The sequence below is a fragment of the Somniosus microcephalus genome, chromosome 16 (genome assembly GCF_052327205.1).
Source record: "Somniosus microcephalus isolate GS21.2 chromosome 16, FLI_Smic_1.0, whole genome shotgun sequence".
Classification (NCBI taxonomy): Eukaryota; Metazoa; Chordata; class Chondrichthyes; order Squaliformes; family Somniosidae; genus Somniosus; species Somniosus microcephalus.
In genome coordinates this window covers 81,176,174-81,196,282 of record NC_141002.1, presented here as the reverse complement: position 1 = coordinate 81,196,282, position 20,109 = coordinate 81,176,174, and the positions used below count along the sequence as shown (strand labels likewise).

At 45.7% G+C, this 20,109-nt stretch overlaps 1 protein-coding gene across 1 annotated transcript in view; it reads left to right on the top strand.

The window, feature by feature from the left end:
- Window positions 1-20,109, top strand: part of LOC147106323 (tryptophan 5-hydroxylase 2-like) — a 55,058-nt gene that overhangs the window by 12,002 nt on the left and 22,947 nt on the right. Inside the window, exons 6-7 of the mRNA XM_086009728.1 lie at window positions 12,691-12,887; window positions 12,987-13,122. Of these exons, the coding sequence (XP_085865854.1) occupies window positions 12,691-12,887; window positions 12,987-13,122 (333 nt within the window). The remainder of the gene's footprint in view (window positions 1-12,690; window positions 12,888-12,986; window positions 13,123-20,109) is intronic.

Here is a 20,109-nt window from a genome sequence, read left to right as displayed (position 1 = left end):
ATATATCCAACTCCTTCTTGAATATATTTAATGAATTGGCCTCCACTGCCTTCTGTGGTAGAGAATTCCACAGGTTCACCACTCTCTGGGTGAAGAAATTCCTCCTCATCTCTGTCCTAAATGGCTTACCCCTTATCCTTAGACTATGACCCCTGGTCCTGGACTCCCCGGCCATCGGGAACATCCTTCCTGCATCCAGTCTGTCCAGTCCTGTTAGAATTTTATAAGTTTCAATGAGATCCCCTCTCATTCTTCTAAACTCCAGCAAATATAAGCCCAATCGACCCAATCTCTCCTCGTACGTCATTCCTGCTATCCTAGGTATCAGTCTGGTGAATCTTCGCTGCACTCCCTCCATGGCAAGAACATCCTTCCTCAGATAAGGCGACCAAAACTGCACACAATACTCAAGGTGTGGTCTCACCATGGCCCTGTACAACTGCAGCAAGACATCCTTGTTCTTGTACTCAAATCCTCTTGCTACGAAGGCCAACATACCATTTGCCTTCTAACCGCCTGCTGCACCTGCATGCTTACCTTCAGCGACTGGTGCACAAGGACACCCAGGTCTCGTTGCACTTCCCCTTCTCCCAATCTATTGCTGTTGAGATAATAATCTGCCTTCCTGTTTTTGCCACCAAAGTGGATAACCTCGCATTTATCCACATTATACTGCATCTGCCATGCTTCTGCCCAATCACCCAACCTGTCCAAATCATACTGGAGTTTCTCAGCATTCTCCTCACAGCACACACGCCCACCCAGCTTTGTGTCATCTGCAAACTTGGAGATATTACATCTAGTTCCCTTGTCGAGATCATTTATATATATTGTGAATAGCTGGGGCCCTAGGACCGATCCCTGCGGTACCCCCACTAGTCACTGCCTGCCACTCTGAAAAAGACCTGTTTATTCCAACTCTTTGCTTCCTGTCTGCCAACCAGTTCTTTATCCAAGTCAGTACCTTGCCCCCAATCCCATGTGCCTTAACTTTACACGCTAATCTCTTATGCAGGACCTTATCAAAAGCCTTCTGAAAGTCCAAATACACCACATCCACTGGTTCTCCCTCATCTATTCTACCAGTTACATCCTCAAAAAATTGCAGTAGATTAGTCAAGCACGATTTACCTTTTGTAAATCCATGTTGACTTTGTCCGATCCTGTCACTGTTTTCCAAGTGCTCTGCTATTACATCTTTTATAATGGACTCTAGCATTTTCCCCACTACCGATGTCAGGCTTACCGGTCTATAATTCCCCGTTTTCTCTCTACCACCTTTTTTGAATAGTGGGGTAACATTAGCTACCCTCCATTCCATGGGAACTGTTCCAGAGTCTATCGAATTTTGGAAGATGACCAGCAATGCATCTACTATTTCTAGGGCCACTTCCTTAAGTACCCTAGGATGTAGATTATCAGGCCCTGGGGATTTATCGGCCTTCAATCCCGTCAATTTCCCTAACACCATTTTCCTACAAATACTGATTTATTTCAGTTCCTCCCTCTCATTAGACCCTATGTTCCCCGACATCTCTGGGAGGTTATTTGTGTCCTCCTTTGTGAAGACAGAACCAAAGTATGTATTTAATTGGTCAGCCATTTCTTTGTTCCCCATTATAAATTCCCCTGATTCTGACTGCAAGGGACCTACGCTTGACTTCACCAATCTTTTTCTCTTCACATATCTATAAAAGCTTTTACAGTCAGTTTTTATGTTCCCTGAAAGCTTACTCTCACACTCTATTTTCCCCCTCTTAATTAATCCCTTTGTCCTCCTTTGCTGAATCCTAAACTGCTCCCAATCCTCAGGTATACTGCTTTTTCTGGCCAATTTATATGTCTTCTCCTTGGATCTTATGCTATCCCTAATTTCCCTTGTTAGCCATGGTTGAGTCACCTTTTTTGTTTTATTTCTATGCCAAACAGGGATGAACAAATTCTGTAGTTCATCCATGCGATCTTTGAATATTTGCCATTGCCTATCCACCGTCAACCCTTTGAGTAACATTCCCCAATCAATCTTATCCAACTCGCGCCTCATAGCATCGTAGTTTCCTTTATTTAAATTCAGGACCCTAGCCTCTGAGTCAACTACTTCACTCTCCATCTTAATGAAGATTTCTATCATATTATGATCGCTCCGACCCAAGGGGCCTCGCACAACAAGGTTGCTAATTAATCCTTTGTCATTACATAATACCCATTACTTCATTTTAATCCACACTGCTTTTATGTTTAAAGGTAAAACTCGCACTTAACTGAGGGCACTGATGGTGGACCCTACTCTCACTGAACGTGAAGAAAGAATAGTCGATTTATTCGGGGGACAGTGGGGAGGGTCAAAAGGTGTTGGGACTGTGGATGTTACAGGGATGTGTGGAACAACTGGTATGTACCATATCAGCTGTGATTTGCATATTTTACATCAATATGACTATAATGACTGATCGTACATAAGGCTCTAATACTTAACTTAACTCAAACCCCAGCACACTAGGAAGAAGATGCTCATGGGTTGAAGATGAAACAGTGGAGTGCAGAGCACTAGCTTTAATTTGTAAGATACCTTTTGCTTTCAGATACAATGTCTACTGTCACTCGTTCAGGACTATGTGATGGCACGTAGCTATCTATCAGTGCTGGAGGTTGATGAATATCAGCCTACCGGTTACAGGTTCAGAATGCTGATTGCCTGTGCTGTTTTGGGGAGCTATACAACAATACCTTGCATTTATAAAGCACTTTTAACGTAGAAAATCATAAGCAGTCAAAAATTGACACAGAGCCAAAGATGAAGTTATTAGGAAGGATAACTAAAAGCTTAGTGAAAGAAATAGGTTTTAAAGAGGGCCTTAAAAGAGGAGAAAGAGGTGGAGAGATGGAGAGTTTTAGAGTGGGGCCTGAGTGGGCTTGCTTTGAAATAGATGTTTGGCATCTATGTTAAAAGACGGTTGTCTCCATATACATGGCAGATGGAAAGGGAATAGTTAGTTGGGAGAGTAACAATCAGCACTGTTGTTGTCATTGGTAATATGACAAAACTAGCAGCATTGACATTGGTAATGCAGGTAATAAGAGCCAGGGGTACTGTCTCTTGTGAATGCTGCTGTGGAGACTTTGGGGCCCCAACCATAAGAAGCACTTGCAACCAAATTCATCTTGCTTGGAGCATTGTTCCAGGCAACCACAGGGAAGATCTCATAGATTCCCACTTTCTGTGCTCACACAGTGGACCTTGTGAAGGCCCTCCAGCGATTGCATGCATGGAATAGCACAGGAGTAACCAGTGACACTCATGTCAGTGATCGTTCTGTAGCATCATCCAGCCCTGCACAAGTGACAGTAGAGGTTGGCTCTGAAAGAAAACAGCCCACACAGACTCTGGCAAAGGCGATTCCTGGGTCTGATGTAAGCACTTCTGCTTGTAGATACAGGCAGCGTATCTCCTACAGTTGGCTATGCAGCAGCCTCCAGTGATACTCCTCACAGCAACAGTCAACACACAGACCTTCATGGCACGCAAGGGAAAATGCACCAGAAAAAACCACGACAAACACCTACACCATATACACTAAAATATGAAATAAAATATCTTCACTTTTAATATATCTTACAGTCGGCCGTTCTTTCATTTTGCAGATATGGAAGTGTCAGTTGTCCAACAGTAAAGCTAAAATATAGTTTACTATACAAAAAAAACCAGGCAATTCAAACAGCAATAGAAAGTAAAAGTACCCAATAAAGTCATTAGAAGAACTGGTCACTGAGGTCGTAACACACCTGTCTCACTGACTGCGGTGGCTGGTCTGCGATAGTTGTTCTATAATTTTCAACTGCTCGCCGTTCAAGTCCATACCGTGGCCTCTGCACACCTTCTCTGGGCCTACTCTAAGGTCCCCTCTGACCGACTTCAGCACCCTAAGTGTCTGCTCAATCAGGTCCTTGGGTTTCCCTTGTAGCTGTTCTTTGCGTTGGTATGCTTTGGAATTTTTTGAGGATGTAACTGGTAAAATAGATAAGGGAGAACCAGTGGATGTGGTGTATTTGGACTTTCAGAAGGCTTTCGATAAGGTCCCGCATAAGAGATTAGCGTGTAAAGTAAAGGCACATGGGATTGGGGGCAAGGTACTGACTTGGATAGAGAACTGGTTGGCAGACAGAAAGCAAAGAGTTGGAATAAACGGGTCTTTTTCCGAGTGGCAGGCAGTGACTAGTGGGATATCGCAGGAATCGGTCCTTGGACCCCAGCTATTCACAACATATATTAATGATCTAGACAAGGGAACTAGATGTAATATCTCCAAATTTGCAGATGACACAAAGCTGGGTGGGCGTGTGTGCTGTGAGGAGGATGCCGAGAAACTCCAGGATGATTTGGACAGGTTGGGTGATTGGGCAGAAGCATGGCAGATACAATATAACGTGGATAAATGTGAGGTTATCCACTTTGGTGGCATAAACAGGAAGGCAGATTATTATCTGAATGGCAATAGATTGGGAGAAGGGGAAGTGCAACGAGACCTGGGTGTTCTTGTGCACCAGTCGCTGAAGGTAAGCATGCAGGTGCAGCAGGCGGTTAAGAAGGCAAACGGTATGTTGGCCTTCGTAGCGAGAGGGTTTGAGTACAGGAACAAGGATGTCTTGCTGCAGTTGTACAGGGCCTTGGTGAGGCCACATCTTGAGTATTGTGTGCAGTTTTGGTCGCCTTATCTGAGGAAGGATGTTCTTGCCATGGAAGGAGTTCAGCGAAGATTCACCAGGCTGATACCTGGGATGGCAGGAATGACGTATGAGGAGAGATTGGATCGATTGGGCTTGTATTCGCTGGAGTTTAGAAGAATGAGAGGGGAGCTCATTGAAACTTATAACATTCTGACAGGACTGGACAGACTAGATGCAGGAATAATGTTCCCGATGGTCAGGGAGTCCAGAACCAGGGGTCACAGTCTAAGGATAAGGGGTAGGCCATTTAGGACAGAAATGAGGAGGAATTTCTTTACCCAGAGAGTGGTGAACCTGTGGAATTCTCTACTACAGAATGCAGTAGAGGCCAATTCATTAAATATATTCAAGAAGGAGTTGGATATATTTCTCAAGGCTAAAGGGATCAAGGAGTATGGGGAGAAAGCAGGGACCGGGTACTGAATTTGGATGATCAGCCATGATCTCATTGAATGGCGGAGCAGGCTCGAGGGGCCGAATGGCCTACTCCTGCTCCCATTTTCTATGTTTCTATGTTTCTATGAACAGAGGTGTCATCGGCTATGGTTGCTGTACATAACCAATATTTTATAGTAGCCAGCCAGCAACCCATCCTTCTCCTTCACAGAGCTGTGGCATCTTTCTGATTGCTAAAGAATGAAAACATCATATGTTCCCCCAAGGGAATTTTTTTTACATTTGTTCCTGGGATGTGGATGTCGCTGGCAAGGCCAACATTTATTGCCCTTGAGAAGGTGGTGGTGAGCTGCCTTCTTGAACCGCTGCAATCCTTGTGGTGAAAGTACTCCCGCAGCGCTGTTCGGGAGGGTGTTCCAGGATTTTGACCCAGCGACGTTGAAGGAATGGCGCTATATTTCCAAGTCAGGATGGTGTGTGACTACATTAAGGTATAGTGTTTTCTTGTGTGGGTCAACTCATATATCATTTGGGCATTTAGTCTATAGATTATCCAGGGACTTTAGTAAAGTCACCAATTTGATCAATTTCCATTGGGATTCAACATTTTTACTACATTTTATAACATCTTCATGTTAACCTATGCTTTTCTTTTCGTATGCTGAAGGATTTTCTATGTTTTACCAGCATTTTCTACTTTTTTCAGACTTCCAGCATTCACTGTTTTTTCTGTTTACCGCTATTGGTTCTAGAAAGCAACAGTTTACCTGGACCAGCCATTTTTAAAGATTGCAGATCATGTACTATGATGCTGAAACTTACACGAATATACTGAAATATCAAGATGGACTTTATTTACTGTAATATTTATCCCTATAAAGCAAAGTGTCAGCTGTGGCTCAGTGGGCAGCACTCTCTAGGTGGGAGGGGCTAGGAGTGAGCCAGGTGTGACTGGTTGCCTAATTGCAGCTGGGTGTTGGAGGAAGTTTTGTAAAAAGTTGGTGGCGGGTTTTGGGGTGTTGTTTTCAGGTTTTAGGGCCTTTTTGGCCCACAAAAAACAGCCAGATGGCTGCTGAGGGGTCTGGAGTGCCGGGCCCCTCAGAGGACAATATTCCCGAGAGGAATTTTATAAGAGAAGAAACTGTGGTGGGAAGGGGGAAAAAAAGGCCCAAAGATTTGGGCCGGGACCTCAGGAGGTTTGGTAAAGAAAATACGGTGGTGGTGCAATGTGAAGATAAGAAGATTCGAGCCTGGGATATAATCCAGGCGGTTCATGAGGACTGTGGTGAGGGAAGCTGTTTTGCCTGCCGACCAAAACCAAATGTGGGATTTGAGGTGACGGTCAGTGGCCGTGAGGAGGTGGAAAAACTGCTGCTCAGTCTGAAAGTTGAGGAGAAATTCTTGGAGGTGACTCTGCTATATTCAGAGGAGGTGGTGGTTTCATTTTTGAACTTGCCTGTGTACATCGAGGACGAAGTGCTGAGCAAAAAGTTGGAGTCGTGGGACATTAAAATCTGTTCCGAAATAAAGAGGAGGTACTATCCGGGAACACGGGTAGCAGACGGAACCTGGTATGTAAAGGTGCGGTTCCCAGAGGGGGTGAGGTCTTTGCCTTACAATATGAAGTTCGAGACACTGGAAGGAGTACAGTACTTTCGTGTGCTGCACGATAACCAAGTAAAGGTGTGTTACTATTGTCTGGGACATGACCATCTCGTAAGAAACTGTCCTGATTTGTATTGTTACAATTGTGGTGAGTCGGGACATATCGCGCGGAGCTGCAAGGTGGAGAGCTGTGGGGTGTGTTGTAAAGGCCCCACCCGCTGTGAGTGTGTGGCAGAAGGAAGCGAAATGAGTGACGAGGAGATGGGAGAAGGAGCAGGAGAGGAGTGTGGAACGGCCGGCGGCGCGGTGCAGTCGGAGGACACAGCCGGTAAAATGAAGGAAAAAGGTGCACAGGAAGAGGCAGAGGTTGGCGGAGTGGAGATCGAGATGGAGATGGCAGAAAACATGGCGAGTGCTATGGAGGGGAACAAAGACAGCAGCGGGCAGCAAGGGTCAAGCGCAGACTCGAGCCTTAGTGCAGTTCGGCTCCCCCTGGGGAGTCTGGTGTTTGTGGGGGGAGAGGAGGCAGGAGCGGGGTGTGTGGTGGAAGTGAGTGCTCCAGGGAGAGGCGGGGAGTCGGATATTTTGGTGAGCGGGAGGGGGCGGGGAGAGGGTGCAAGAGGCAGGAGCCTTAAAGGGACAGCAGAATGGGATCGGCGAGATAGAGCCGTCAGAAGGGAACAATTTAGGTGTGCCATTGTCCCATGGAGTGAGGGAACAAGGTGCAAGGGTCAGAAGTAGAGACGTGGTCGAAGGGGGCGGCACAGTGGGAGAAACTGCGATAGCAGGAAGACTCTCAATGGGAGATGAAGTATCTGACGGGGAGCAGGATTATGTATCTGACGGGGAGCAGGCACAGGGTGTTGCAGAAGAGCTTGAGTGTGAGGAATTAGAGGGGGACAGAGACATGGAAGTCGGGGATGGGGTGGCATCATGTGGAAAGGGAAAGGTTAGTGAGGGGCAGAAGGAGGGAGAAAGGGCAGCTCCTGGGTCCAAACTTAAGGCAAGGAAGAGGCTGAAACCGCAGGGAGGGGTCAAACAGGAGGGGAAAAAGAGCCGGAGGCTGCAGGAAAAAGCAACAGCTGCCCGAAAAGTTGAGAAGGAGCATGAGAGGAGGGAAGAGCCTGAGATTAAATGATGGGGAGATTATTGGGCATACTTCCCTTCTTTGGAGCCATGATTACATTGGTCTCGATCAATGTGAATGGACTGAGGGGTGAGAAGAAATTGCAGCAGTTGTTGCAGGGTTTTAAAGGCACGGACTTGTTGTGTCTGCAAGAAACTTTTTGGGATGAGGATATTCTAGAAAGAGTTCAGAAGGTTTGGAAGGGAGAGGTGTTTGCAAGTTGTGGGGTGGCTGTTTTGGTGAGTCCGTCCATAGAAGAGAACGTTGCCTTGGTGGACAAGGACACTGAGGGGAGATTTTTACGGCTAAGGGTAAAATTGGAGGGATTTAATTGTGATCTTTTTAATATCTATGCACCGAACGACCATTGCAAGCGTTACGAGTTTTTTCGGGGGCTATTCACTGAAGTGGCAGAGGTGGAAAATCCTTGTATAGTGGGGGATTTTATCTTGGATGGACATTTCAGCCCAGATGACCTTTAAAGAGGATAACTCCAGAGGGATGATTATAAAAATGATGGCAAATTTAAATTTGAGAGACTTATGGAGGGACCGGAACCCCATAAAAAGGGAATTCTCCAGAGCAGGTTGGGTGGGTGATGTTTTAAAACAGAGCCGAATAGATTTTGTGTTAATGCGGGAAGGGTTAAGTTCGGAGGTGATGGAGATTCATTATAAAAAAGTATTTTTTAGTGATCACTCGGCTTTGGTTCTTAGAATTAGGAACAGCAGAGTTAAGATTGGTTCAGGGATGTGGATTTTAAACAATCAATACCTGAAGGAAAGTGCTTATAAAGAAGGGATTATAAAAATAATAAAGAATGCTCGGAAGGAACTTTTGTTCTTGAAAGAAAGAAGAGTTTGGTGGGACAATTTCAAACATGAGGTAAAAGTTTTTTCGGTACGTTATGGGAAAAAGGGGATGACAGCTAACCGGCATCGAGAAGAGAATATAAACAAAAGGTTTACGGATGTCTGTAAAGCAGTTGACGGAGGGGATAAGGGAGTTGAGACTAAGTTCCGGGTGCTAAAGGAAGAGTGGGAATTATTGCAAGCTGAAAAATGCAAGGGGGCCATTTTCCTGCAAAGGCTAGAGATACATTGGAGGGCGAAAGATGCACTCAATATTTTCTAGAGCAAGAGAAGCTGCAACAGAGATTATCGTTAATTGAGGAGTTGAAGGTTGGGGAGAAGATCATTCATGAAAGTGAAGAGATTTTGGAGGCGGCTAGCAGCTTTTATCAAGAGCTATATACAAAAGAAGACATTTCCAATTTGGAGATGGAGAAGGTTACTGCTTTTATTGAAAAGGGGTTAAAGGAGGATGAGAGAAGCATGTGTGATAAAGAAGTAGGATTAGCGGAAATAAAAATAGCAGTAAGTGGAATGAAGGGGGGGAAAAGCCCAGGGTCCGATGGACTAAGTGCAGAATTTTATAAGGAATTTTTTGAGATTTTAAGCCCATTGCTCTTAGAAGTTTTTAAGGAAATTAAAATTGAGGGAAGCCTGGCCCCATCTATGAGGAGAGGTATCATAAGCTTAGCTTATATAAAAATAAAGGGGATAGACGGGATCTGAAGAATTGGAGGCCCATCACACTATTAAATGTGGATTATAAGATCTTGGCGAGGGTTATGGCAAATTGTTTGAAGGAGGTGTTACCGGAGATAGTTTGGCCCTCTCAGTCCTATGGAGTCATAGGCCGGGACATCGCAGACTCTGTGGTCTCAATCCGAGATGCGATAGAGCTCATGGAAGAGAGTGGGAGGGAGGCTTATGTATTAAAGATAGATCAAGAGAAAGCCTTTGATAGGGTCTCTCATGAGTTTTTATTGAAGGTTTTGGAAGCATTTGGTTTCAAGGAAAATTTCATTCAGTGGATAAGGATTTTTTATTCAAACATATTTAGCTGTGTTAAATGTAATGGTTTTTTATCTAAATATTTTCCGATACAGAGATCAGTGAGACAGGGTTGTCCCCTGTCCCCACTGCTGTACACATTGGTAGCAGAACCATTAGGTTACATGATGCGAAAGAAACAAGGTGTAGTTGGGATTGTGGTCCCCAGTTCTGGGCTGGTGTCGGAGATACCCCAATATGCAGATGACACAACCTTAACATTGAGAAATGGGGAGTCAGTGAGGAAAGCTATGGAGGTAGTGGAGGAATATTGTAGAGCTTCAGGAGCCAGAGTGAATTATAGTAAGTCCCAATGCCTGGTCGCAGGGAGGGGTAGGGAGGAATGGTTGGGGGTATGTCCCTTTAAGGTGGTGGAGGTTTTGGAAGTTCTGGGGGTGCATATGGGGTGCAAGAAAGACAGGGAAGAAGTGGATCGATTAAATTGGGAACCTAAGGTTATGAAAATTAAAAAGATTTTGGGAAGATGGGAAAGAAGGTGGTTGAAAGTGCAAGGAAGAGCGACCGTGGTGTCTGCTCTCCTGCTATCTAAGCTATGGTACTTATTGACGGTGGAGGATATTCCTGAGTGGGTAGAAAAGTCCATCCGAGAGGCTTGTGTGAGGTTTTTATGGGAAGGGAAACCAGCCTTGGTGGCTTACAATACCATCATTGGACGGAGAAATCAGGGAGGACTCAATTTCCCAGATATTGATTTGAAGAAAAAATCCTTTAGAATCAAATGGGTGAAGAGATTTCTTCAGAAGTCAAATTCAAGTTTTTGGAAGAGTTGTTTTGAGCATTTTTAAAAACGAAGTGGGATAGGAGGGCAGGGGATATTGTATATGGAATACAATAATATGTTTTTGAAATCGATTAAGCTTCTCCCTAGGTTTTATAAGGGGGTTGTAGAGACTTGGGCTCAATTTTTAAAAAGTGTGCAGTTTGCGCCCAAGGGGGCTGAGGAATTTTTAGAACAGCCCTTATTTTTGAATAGGTGGGTCAACATCGAAGGAGAGATTTTATTTAATCAAGCTTTTATAAAAGCTGGGATTATATCGGTGAAAGATGTATTATACGAGGTGATTCCAGGTTGGTTGCCGGAAGCGATAGTGAGGGACATGGTGTGGGAGGAGGATCAGGAGCTGGAAGGAAAAGCAATAGGAATCATGTATGAGAAGATTGTGAGGGCAATGCCACAGGATTGGATGGAAGAAATAAATGCGGAAATCTCCAAAGGAAGTAAAATGCGTCCTGCTTTTCCAAGCAGGGTGCGGGTTAGGTTGATTGGCCATGATAAAAATTGACCCTTAGTGTTAGGGGGGATTAAATACGTGGGGTTACGGGGATAGGGCTTGGGTGGGATGGCTGTCGGTGTAGGGACCGGGTGCTAGGGTTTGGATGATCAGCCATGATCTCATTGAATGGCGGAGCAGGCTCGAAGGGCCGAATGGCCTACTCCTGCTGCTATCTTCTATGTTTCTATGTTTCTATGTTTCTTTGTACCGGAGAAAGGGGGAGAGTTGGTCCAATTTGACATCTGTAATACTCGAGATTTCTATGAGGTATTCAGAGAATGGAGATTCAAGACTCCTGCTGGTCAGGAGTTTTGGCAGAGTATATACCCACAGCTGGACTTCAACAGGATTTGGAAGGGAGTGTGTGCGAATTTTAAATGCCCAGAATGGATTGAACTGGATTTCAAATTGGCTCATAACCGGATTTTTACCATGACGGTCTTGTGCAAGATTGGACGAGTGGAGGCGGCAACTTGCCCAATGTGTGGGACACAGGATGAGACTCTGTCCCATTTACTGGTGTTATGTCCGCAGTTAAATGACTTTAAGTACTATGTTCGACAGTTGTGTGAAGCTTTTTTGCTGGGTGGGGACCGAACAGCGAGAATGGGAATCCCGTGGGACTCAATTTTGAGATGGGGATTGCAGGAGAGTCTGCCAGAGTCTAGCGGAGCGGCAATTAATTTAATGTTCAGTTTGGCTAGATTCGTGATTGTGCAAAGAAGGAATGCTCTGTTTTTTAAGGGGAGGAGAATCAATCTAAAAGAGTATTTTAAATATAAGCTAAAAGACCATTATAAGGCTCTGTGGATGTTTTATTCAGAAAGGAATTTAAGGACAGTATTTTACAACCAATTTTTAAAGTACAATCGATTAATATATGTTACAGGTGATAAATTAAACTTCAGGTTTTGATGTTAAAATGTGGTGGCGGAATGGCTGTGCAGGGCGGTGGAATTGATTTGTATCATACAATGTAATGATCACGATGTTGTAAATGTTCTTAATGTTCAATAAAGTATAATTAAAAAAAAAAAAGTTGGTAGCACTCTCACCTCTGAGTCAGACGGTTGTGGGTTCAAGTCCCACCCCAGAGACTTGAGCACAAAAATCTAGGCTGACACTCCAGTGCAGTGCTGAGGGAGTGCTGCACTGTCGGAGGTGCCGTCTTTCAGATGAGATGTTAAACTGAGGCCCTGTCTACTCTCAGGTGAATGTAAAAGATCCCATGGCACTATTTCGAAGAAGAGCAGGGGAATTATCCCCAGTGCCCTGGCCAATATTTATCCCTCAATCAACATCACTAAAACAGATTATCTGGTCATTATCACATTGCTGTTTGTGAGAGCTTACTGTGTGCAAGTTGGCTGCTGCGTTTCCTACATTACAACAGTGACTCCACTTCAAAAGTACTTCATTGGCTGTAAAGCGCATTGGGATGTCCTGAGGTCGCTATATAAATGCAAGTCTTTCTTTTCAAAGATTTCCAGCTGATGGTTAAGATATGGGTAACGACACAAACATTAAACAATCAGTTATCTGTAGAGAGCCACACACTATTCTCAATAAACAGAAGATGGAAATTGTGTAATTCCACGAATTAACATCACATTGTTCAATAACATGTCCTTTTGCTGCCCTCTAGTGGCCAGCCTATTCCTAGAGTTGAATACACAGAAGAAGAAATTAAGACCTGGGGGACGGTGTTCAGAGAGCTGACAAAACTTTACCCAACTCATGCATGCCAGGAGTACCTGAAGAATTTCCCTCTTCTAACAAAGCACTGCGGCTACAGAGAGGATAATATCCCACAGCTGGAAGATGTGTCTGTATTTTTGAAAGGTATTTGGGACTATATTCGTTGTCCACTAATATGCATTATTTTTTCTCCTCAATTTATGGATTGAATTTAAGTAGAAATGTGTTTCCTCCCTGTTTCAGAACAATCAGGCTTTGTAGTCCGACCAGTGGCTGGATATTTGTCTCCAAGAGACTTTTTAGCTGGATTAGCTTTTCGAGTTTTCCATTGCACTCAGTATGTGCGTCACAGCTCGGATCCCTTTTACACCCCAGAACCGTAAGTTTCTGTTTACCAGACTTTGCTCCCATGTACCAAGTCATTCTGAAACCGTTTTGAGATTTAGTTAATAACTATCAAATGAATTCATGCTTTTCCAAGATTTTCTATTGAATAATAGCCTATTAATATTGTATATTACATTTCCAACATCTGCAGTATTTTCTTTTTGTATTAGTGTTTAATTCACTGCCACCTCTCTTCCAGGAATGCCCACCTTGAAGAAGTTTTGCTCCAGTTCTGACGAAGGGTCATCGACCTGAAACGTTAACTTTGTTTCTCTCTCCACAGATGCTGCCTGACCTGCTGAGTATTTCCAGCATTTTCTGTTTTTATTTCAGATTTCCAGCATCTGCTGTATTTTCTTTTTCTAATAATATTGTTGTTGTGCTTTTAATCATAATCAATATTACAACTATTCAGTATCAAATAATCTGCCTGTAATTTAATGGAACCTCGGGCAGGCGGAAGTTTACAACCACGTTTGTCTATAGAGTAAAACCTTAACTTTTAGTTTTTAACTACTATCCTGAGGCGATTCCTGTCGTTATTGCACTTATGCTGAAGAAGCTTTTTATTTTTAGATGTCACTGTTGCTTTTCAGGTTCCTGTTGGCTGAACAGATTCTGCTACTTATTACACTGCCATCATGGAATAAAGAGGGCTGTTGTCTAATTTGGGGAGGAGGCTGCTGCCTGCGGAGACACAGAAGGAGCTGTGTTACACAGAGACAATGATCGTCTGATTGCAACTCCATTTCTGAAACATAGACCAACATATAATCATGGCTTGTATTTACACTACAGCTCCAGAGTTGGTGAACAGTGTTTTAACTTTGTACAATTCTAAAACTTGTAATGCAAATCCCTCCTTCAGGGACTCTCACTCTGCTTCACTCTGGACTTAGGTTGTGCTCTGACTCTGGAATTATGTAGTGTAGATGTGGCACGGTGTAATGTGTGATACCAAAATAATCCTATGAAAGATTAAAATAAATACATGGTCTAGTTGACCGTTTTATCCCCTCTTTAGATCCGTCTGTATAACACACCCTTTCTTGACTAAGAGGGTAAGAAAACCACCGTATGGTTCGTATCTGTATCTCTCCAAACCATCGTCAACACCTTCACCGAAGCGTACAAGAGCATGGGCCTTACACTAAACATCCGTAAGACAAAGGTCCTCTACCAACCTGCCCCCGCCACACAGTACTGCCCCTCGATTAACAAAATCCACGACGAGGCCTTGGACAACGTGGACCACTTTCCATACCTCGGGAGCCTACTGTCAACAAGGGCAGACATTGATGACGAAGTCCAACACCGCCTTCAGTGTGCCAGTGCAGCCTTCAGTCGCCTGAGGAAGACCAGGACCTCAAACCTGGCACCAAGCTCATGGTCTACAGAGCAGTAGTGATACCCGTCCTCTTGTATGCTTCAGAGATATGGACCATGTACAGCAGGCACCTCAAAGCACTGGATAGGTACCACTAATGCTGCCTCCGCAAGATCCTGCAAATCCACTTGCAGGACAGGTGCATCAACGTCAGTGTTCTCGCTCAGGCCAACATCCCCAGCATCGAAGCTTTGACCACGCTCAATCAGCTCTGATGGATGGGCCACATCGTCCGCATGCCCGATACGAGACTCCCAAAACAAGCGCTCTACTCGGAGCTCTGACACGGCAAGAGAGCCCCAGGTGGCCAGTGCAAACGCTTCAAGGACACCCGCAAAGCCTCCTTGAAAAAGTGCAACATCTCCACCGACACCTGGGAATCCCTGGCCCAAGACCGCACAAAGTGGAGGAGAAGCATCCGGGAAGGCGCCGAACATCTCGAGTCTCTTCGCCGGGAGCATGCAGAAGCCAATCACAAACAGCGGAAGGAGCGCACGTCAACCCAAGCACGCCACCCACCCGCCCCTTCAACCACCGTCTGTCCCACCTGTGACAGAGATTGTAGGTCCCACATTGGACTCACCAGTCACCTGAGAACTCATTTTTAATGTGGAAGCAAGTCATCCTCGGTTCCGAGGGACTGCCTAAGAAGAAGATCTGTTGCTACAGATGCCATTCTCTAAGTTGCCTCTGGGAGATCTGCAAGAGTGAGCTGGAGTGATAAGCTGATATATTTCCTCCCTTACTCCTCGGCAACAAGCTCTCATTGGGTGCCTTTTCCCAAGAGCATAGGTGGAATAACTTGCCTACTGAGCCTGAGATTCATGGACGTTCCCGATTACAGCAGCAACAAGATCTGTGTAGCACTCAATCCAATAATGAAAATTGTCTTAGAAATTGTTGATAGGGGTGAGTCTGCAATCTAGCGCTCCCAGTGCTGAGCAACAGTCACAGGGTGTGTTGAGAAATGGCCGGCATGCTGCCTGAGGGAGATACTATTTCAAGCATTGTGCACAACTTTGGCCCACGCGCTTTCAGTGTGCCAGAGCTGTACAGCACACGTTTCTTACAGGTAGAGGTGGTGGATCTGGAAAAGCAGACAGGTGCTAGGGCTTTCAGCCTACGGCCCTGCGCTGCTATTGAAGGGGCTTCTCAGTGGGGTCAGCAGCCATGGATGTAGAGGTTAGCCTTGGTTTCCTAATAGCCATTCCCCCCATTGTTTCTTTGCCATCCGAAAATGCAAGAACCATGGATTTTCTTGGGTCTTCACTGCCCTAGCATTGTCCAGGCCCAGGAGCAGCCTGGCAGGGCAGAGTGCTGGCTGGAGGAGATTTAAGTGCAGTGCCTGCAGCTGCAAACCAGGCCTTGGAGATCAGGGGCTTCTGGCTGCTGATGAAGATCAGAAATCCCCGATTACCTGAATATTTCTTGGGGTGGTGGTGGTGGAGAAAATAAATATAGACACCTATCTGCCTGCCAATGGCCTGCCCCAGGACCCTGCGTACCTTGCAGTTGGAGGGAGTCCAGAGGCAGGTCACAGTGCCATGTTTCATTGGGAATCCCTCAACTAAGGCGCCCAGCCAGCGAAGTCTCGTCCTGCCCCATTAACATAGCTGCGACGGTGCTGCACCTGCAGTATGTAAAAGCCCAGCTCCGATCACTGGGGCGTGCCCCAGAAATCCTGGCGCAATGCAGCCCGCTGAGACAGGTCTCTATACAAAAGGTGATTCTAAGGCTCCAGGAATGTAATATGGTTTTTGTAGTGTATGTACCTTTAAGAGGAACTATGTTTTTGAAGCCCCTGTATACTGTAGTACCAGTAGTGACCACTCGGGTATATAAGCCTGTATAGCGTCTTGTGTAGTTAGTTCACCTCCAGACTTTGTTCAGTAAACACTTGATAAATCAACTCCTGCATTCCGTGTCTCCATTAACACACGGATCTAACAGTGGCGACGAGTTAGAAACGAACTTACCTGCAATTCGGCAGCACCTCAAGGAGATCGATTCCTCAGACGAAGGTCGAAGCCAGAAGCAAGAAAAAAAGAAAGAAGAAAGAACTGTGGTTTCACCAGCTAGACGGGCTGGTGGCAGGTAGTGCACTGATCCTTCCTGGGCTGCGGCGGGCTAGAGCTCGATCGGGTGGCTCTGCAACGGGGCCGGGCAGCGAGTCGGGAAGCAGAAGCAAAGAGAGAGAGAGGGTGGAGCACTCAGGGCGCGGCTGGTGCTGCAAAGCAGGTCGGCGTTCAGACCGAGCAGAGGGAGGGAAAAGTCCCAGAGATTCCGCTCCATGACGGGAACGGTTCTCCAAGTAACGGAGCGATATATAAAAAAAAATAGAAATACCGCGAAAAGCTGCAGGTCGCAACGGGAACCGCGGAGAACAGCATTGGCAGCAGCAGCAGCGGCGGGAAAGCGCGGGAGGCGCCATCTTAACTCGGCGGGGAAGAAAGAAAAGCGCGGGAGGCGCCATTTTGATCCATCGGGGACGGAGGAAAAGCGCGGGAAGCGCCATTTTAGATTTTCAGGATGCCTAAGACTGGCAATAGCACTGCTTTCGATAGTGATATAGAAGATTGGACCACATATGTGGAAAGAGTGGAGGTATATTGCAAGGCGAATGAAGTAACGGATGATAAAAAGGCATCGGTACTTCTAAATCTGATGGGCGCAAGGACATACGGGCTGTTACAAAACTTGATCACTCCAGCCAAACCGATGGACAAGAATTTTAAGGAGATTGTTGATACCTTACAGGAGCACTTAAACCCAACACCGCTGCTGATAGCGGAACGATTCAAATTCTTCAGGAGGAATCAGCACAAGAATGAAAGTAACGCTGATTACCTCACCGAATTACGAAAGCTGTCAAAGCACTGCCAATTCGGGGCAGGACTGGCAGATTCTCTACGAGATAAATTCGTCTGCGGTCTCCTAAGTGAAGGAACACAGAAAAGACTACTTTCTGAGAAAGATTTGACACTGGACAAGGCTTTCAGTGTGGCTGTATCATACGAAGCAGCAGCAAGAGGAGCTGCAGAGATACAGCAAAAGCCACAGGACTTCGGCACCCATGAAATGACACGGGGTTTCGAGAGATGTTATCGCTGCGGCAGATCCACCCATGACCAGAAGGACTGCTGGTTCAAGGACAAAGCATGCAGGTAATGCGGAAAGATGGGACACATTGCACGTGTATGCAGATCTGGAAAGAAATCCGCTGACAGTAAAAAGGTCAATAAGGAAAAGTACAGAAAGGTACAAATGATGACGGACAGTAGCTCCGAAGACCAGAAGAGCGATAGCGACTCCGGAAACAAGAGACTAAGCTGTCTCAAATTACATAATGTAATTGCCAAAGAAGATTACCAGACCATTTGGGTTACCCTCACGATAGCGGGGTCCCCAGTCAAAATGGAGCTAGATACAGGATCAGCTCTGACCGTCATGAGTCGACGGGATTACGAGCGGCTATTTCCGCATATACCTTTGAAAGACACATCCATTATCTTGAAGACATATACGGGGCAGAAAGTATACCCCAGAGGGAAAATAAGGGTGCCTGTTGTATACAACGGCAAGGAAATACAGAAGTTGTATTTATACGTTCTGCAAGATGGTGGTCCACCGTTGTTGGGACGTGAATGGATCAGAAAGATACGTTTAGACTGGCACTCCATTCAGGCACTGACGGTGACCAGTAAGAAAAAAACCGATGATGACGTCATACCTGGACGATTAAAAGAAATCTTGGCTAACGTCAAAGAAGTGTTTCAACAGGAACTAGGAACCCTGAAAGGCGTCACCGCCTCAATAAAAGTGGAAGATGCGGCAATTCCCAAGTTTTTTAAGGCAAGGCCGGTGCCATGCGCAATTCATCCAGCTGTCGAGGCAGAGCTGGAGAATTTGGAAAAAGCAGGCGTGTTATCCAATGTAGATTGGAGCGAGTGGGCAACACCCATCGTCCCGGTCATGAAGAAAACGTTGAATAATGATAAATCTGAAGAACAGAGAAAAGTTCGCATCTGTGGGGACTTCAAGGTGACTGTAAACCTGGTTCTTCACACGGTACAGTATCCTCTTCCGCGGATAGAAGATATTTTCGCCTCACTATCCGGAGGGAAACGTTTCACCAAAATTGACTTAGCACAGGCATATCTACAGATGGAGGTTGAGGAGGCCTCTAAAAAGTATCTCACGATAAACACACACAAAGGCCTGTACCAGTACAATCGACTGGTTTTCGGAGTGGCATCAGCTCCGGCTATCTGGCAAAGAGCTATGGAGCAAGTCCTGCAAGGGATTCCGGGGAATCAATGCTACCTAGACGACATCCTTGTAACAGGAGAAAACGACAACGAGCACCATGCCAATTTGGAGCGGATGCTCATGAGGCTGAGAGAACGGGGCCTACGAGCAAATCGCCCCAAGTGCGAATTTTTCCAGAAACAAACATCATATTGTGGCCATGTCATTAACGAAGAAAGTTTGCATAAGTCACCTAAAAAAATTGAAGCGGTCGTAAAGGCCCCAGCGCCTGAAAATGTCTCACAATTAAGGTCATTCCTGGGATTAGTAAATTACTATCATAAATTTTTACCAAACTTGTCGACGGTTCTGCACCCTCTTAACGCACTGCTACAAACGGGAGTAGTTTGGAAATGGAGCGAAGACTGTAAACGTGCCTTCCATAAATGCAAAGGCTTGATCACGTCCAGGGAAGTGTTGGCTCATTACAACCCATCACTGCCAATCAGACTGGCGTGCGATGCATCCCCTTATGGCGTGGGAGCGGTATTATCGCATAGATTCCCTGATGGCTCGGAGCGGCCGATAGCTTTTGCGTCACGCTCATTGAACTCAGCTGAGCGTAACTATGCCCAGATCGACAGGGAGGCACTCAGTCTGGTGTGGGGGGTGAAGAAATTCAACCATTACCTACACGGACAAAAATTTACCTTGTTGACTGACCATCAACCCCTCGTCTCCATATTCAACCCTAAAAAGGGCGTTCCCATTATGACAGCGCAAAGGCTACAGAGGTGGTCCCTTTTCCTAGGGGCACACCAATATGACATAGAATACAAAGGAACAAAACAGCATGGGAATGCTGACGGGTTATCGCGCCTACCGTTGCCAATGGTGGAAGTGGACCCAGTGGAGATGTTCCACTCGACCATAGTGGAATGTCTACCAGTGACAAATTCTACCATTGAAAAGGAAACGCGAAATGACCCGACTCTCTCACGAGTCTACGATTTAACGGTGAAGGGATGGCCAGCACATGGCGAACCACTGTTGCCAGCATTCTCGCAAAGAAGAGAACAGCTGTCAGTGTGCCGAGGAACCTTGATGTGTGGATCCAGAGTGGTGATTCCACCCAAACTCAAGGATAGAGTGCTAAAGGAGCTTCACGAGGGGCATCTGGGTGGAGTGAAAATGAAGAACTTAGCCAGAGCGTTTGTGTGGTGGCCAGGTATCGATGGAGACATCGAAGAAATGACCTAGAGCTGTCTAGGATGCCAGAAGGTCCAAAACGCCCCACCACAAGCCCCTCTACATCCATGGGAGTGGCCCTCATCTCCATGGCAA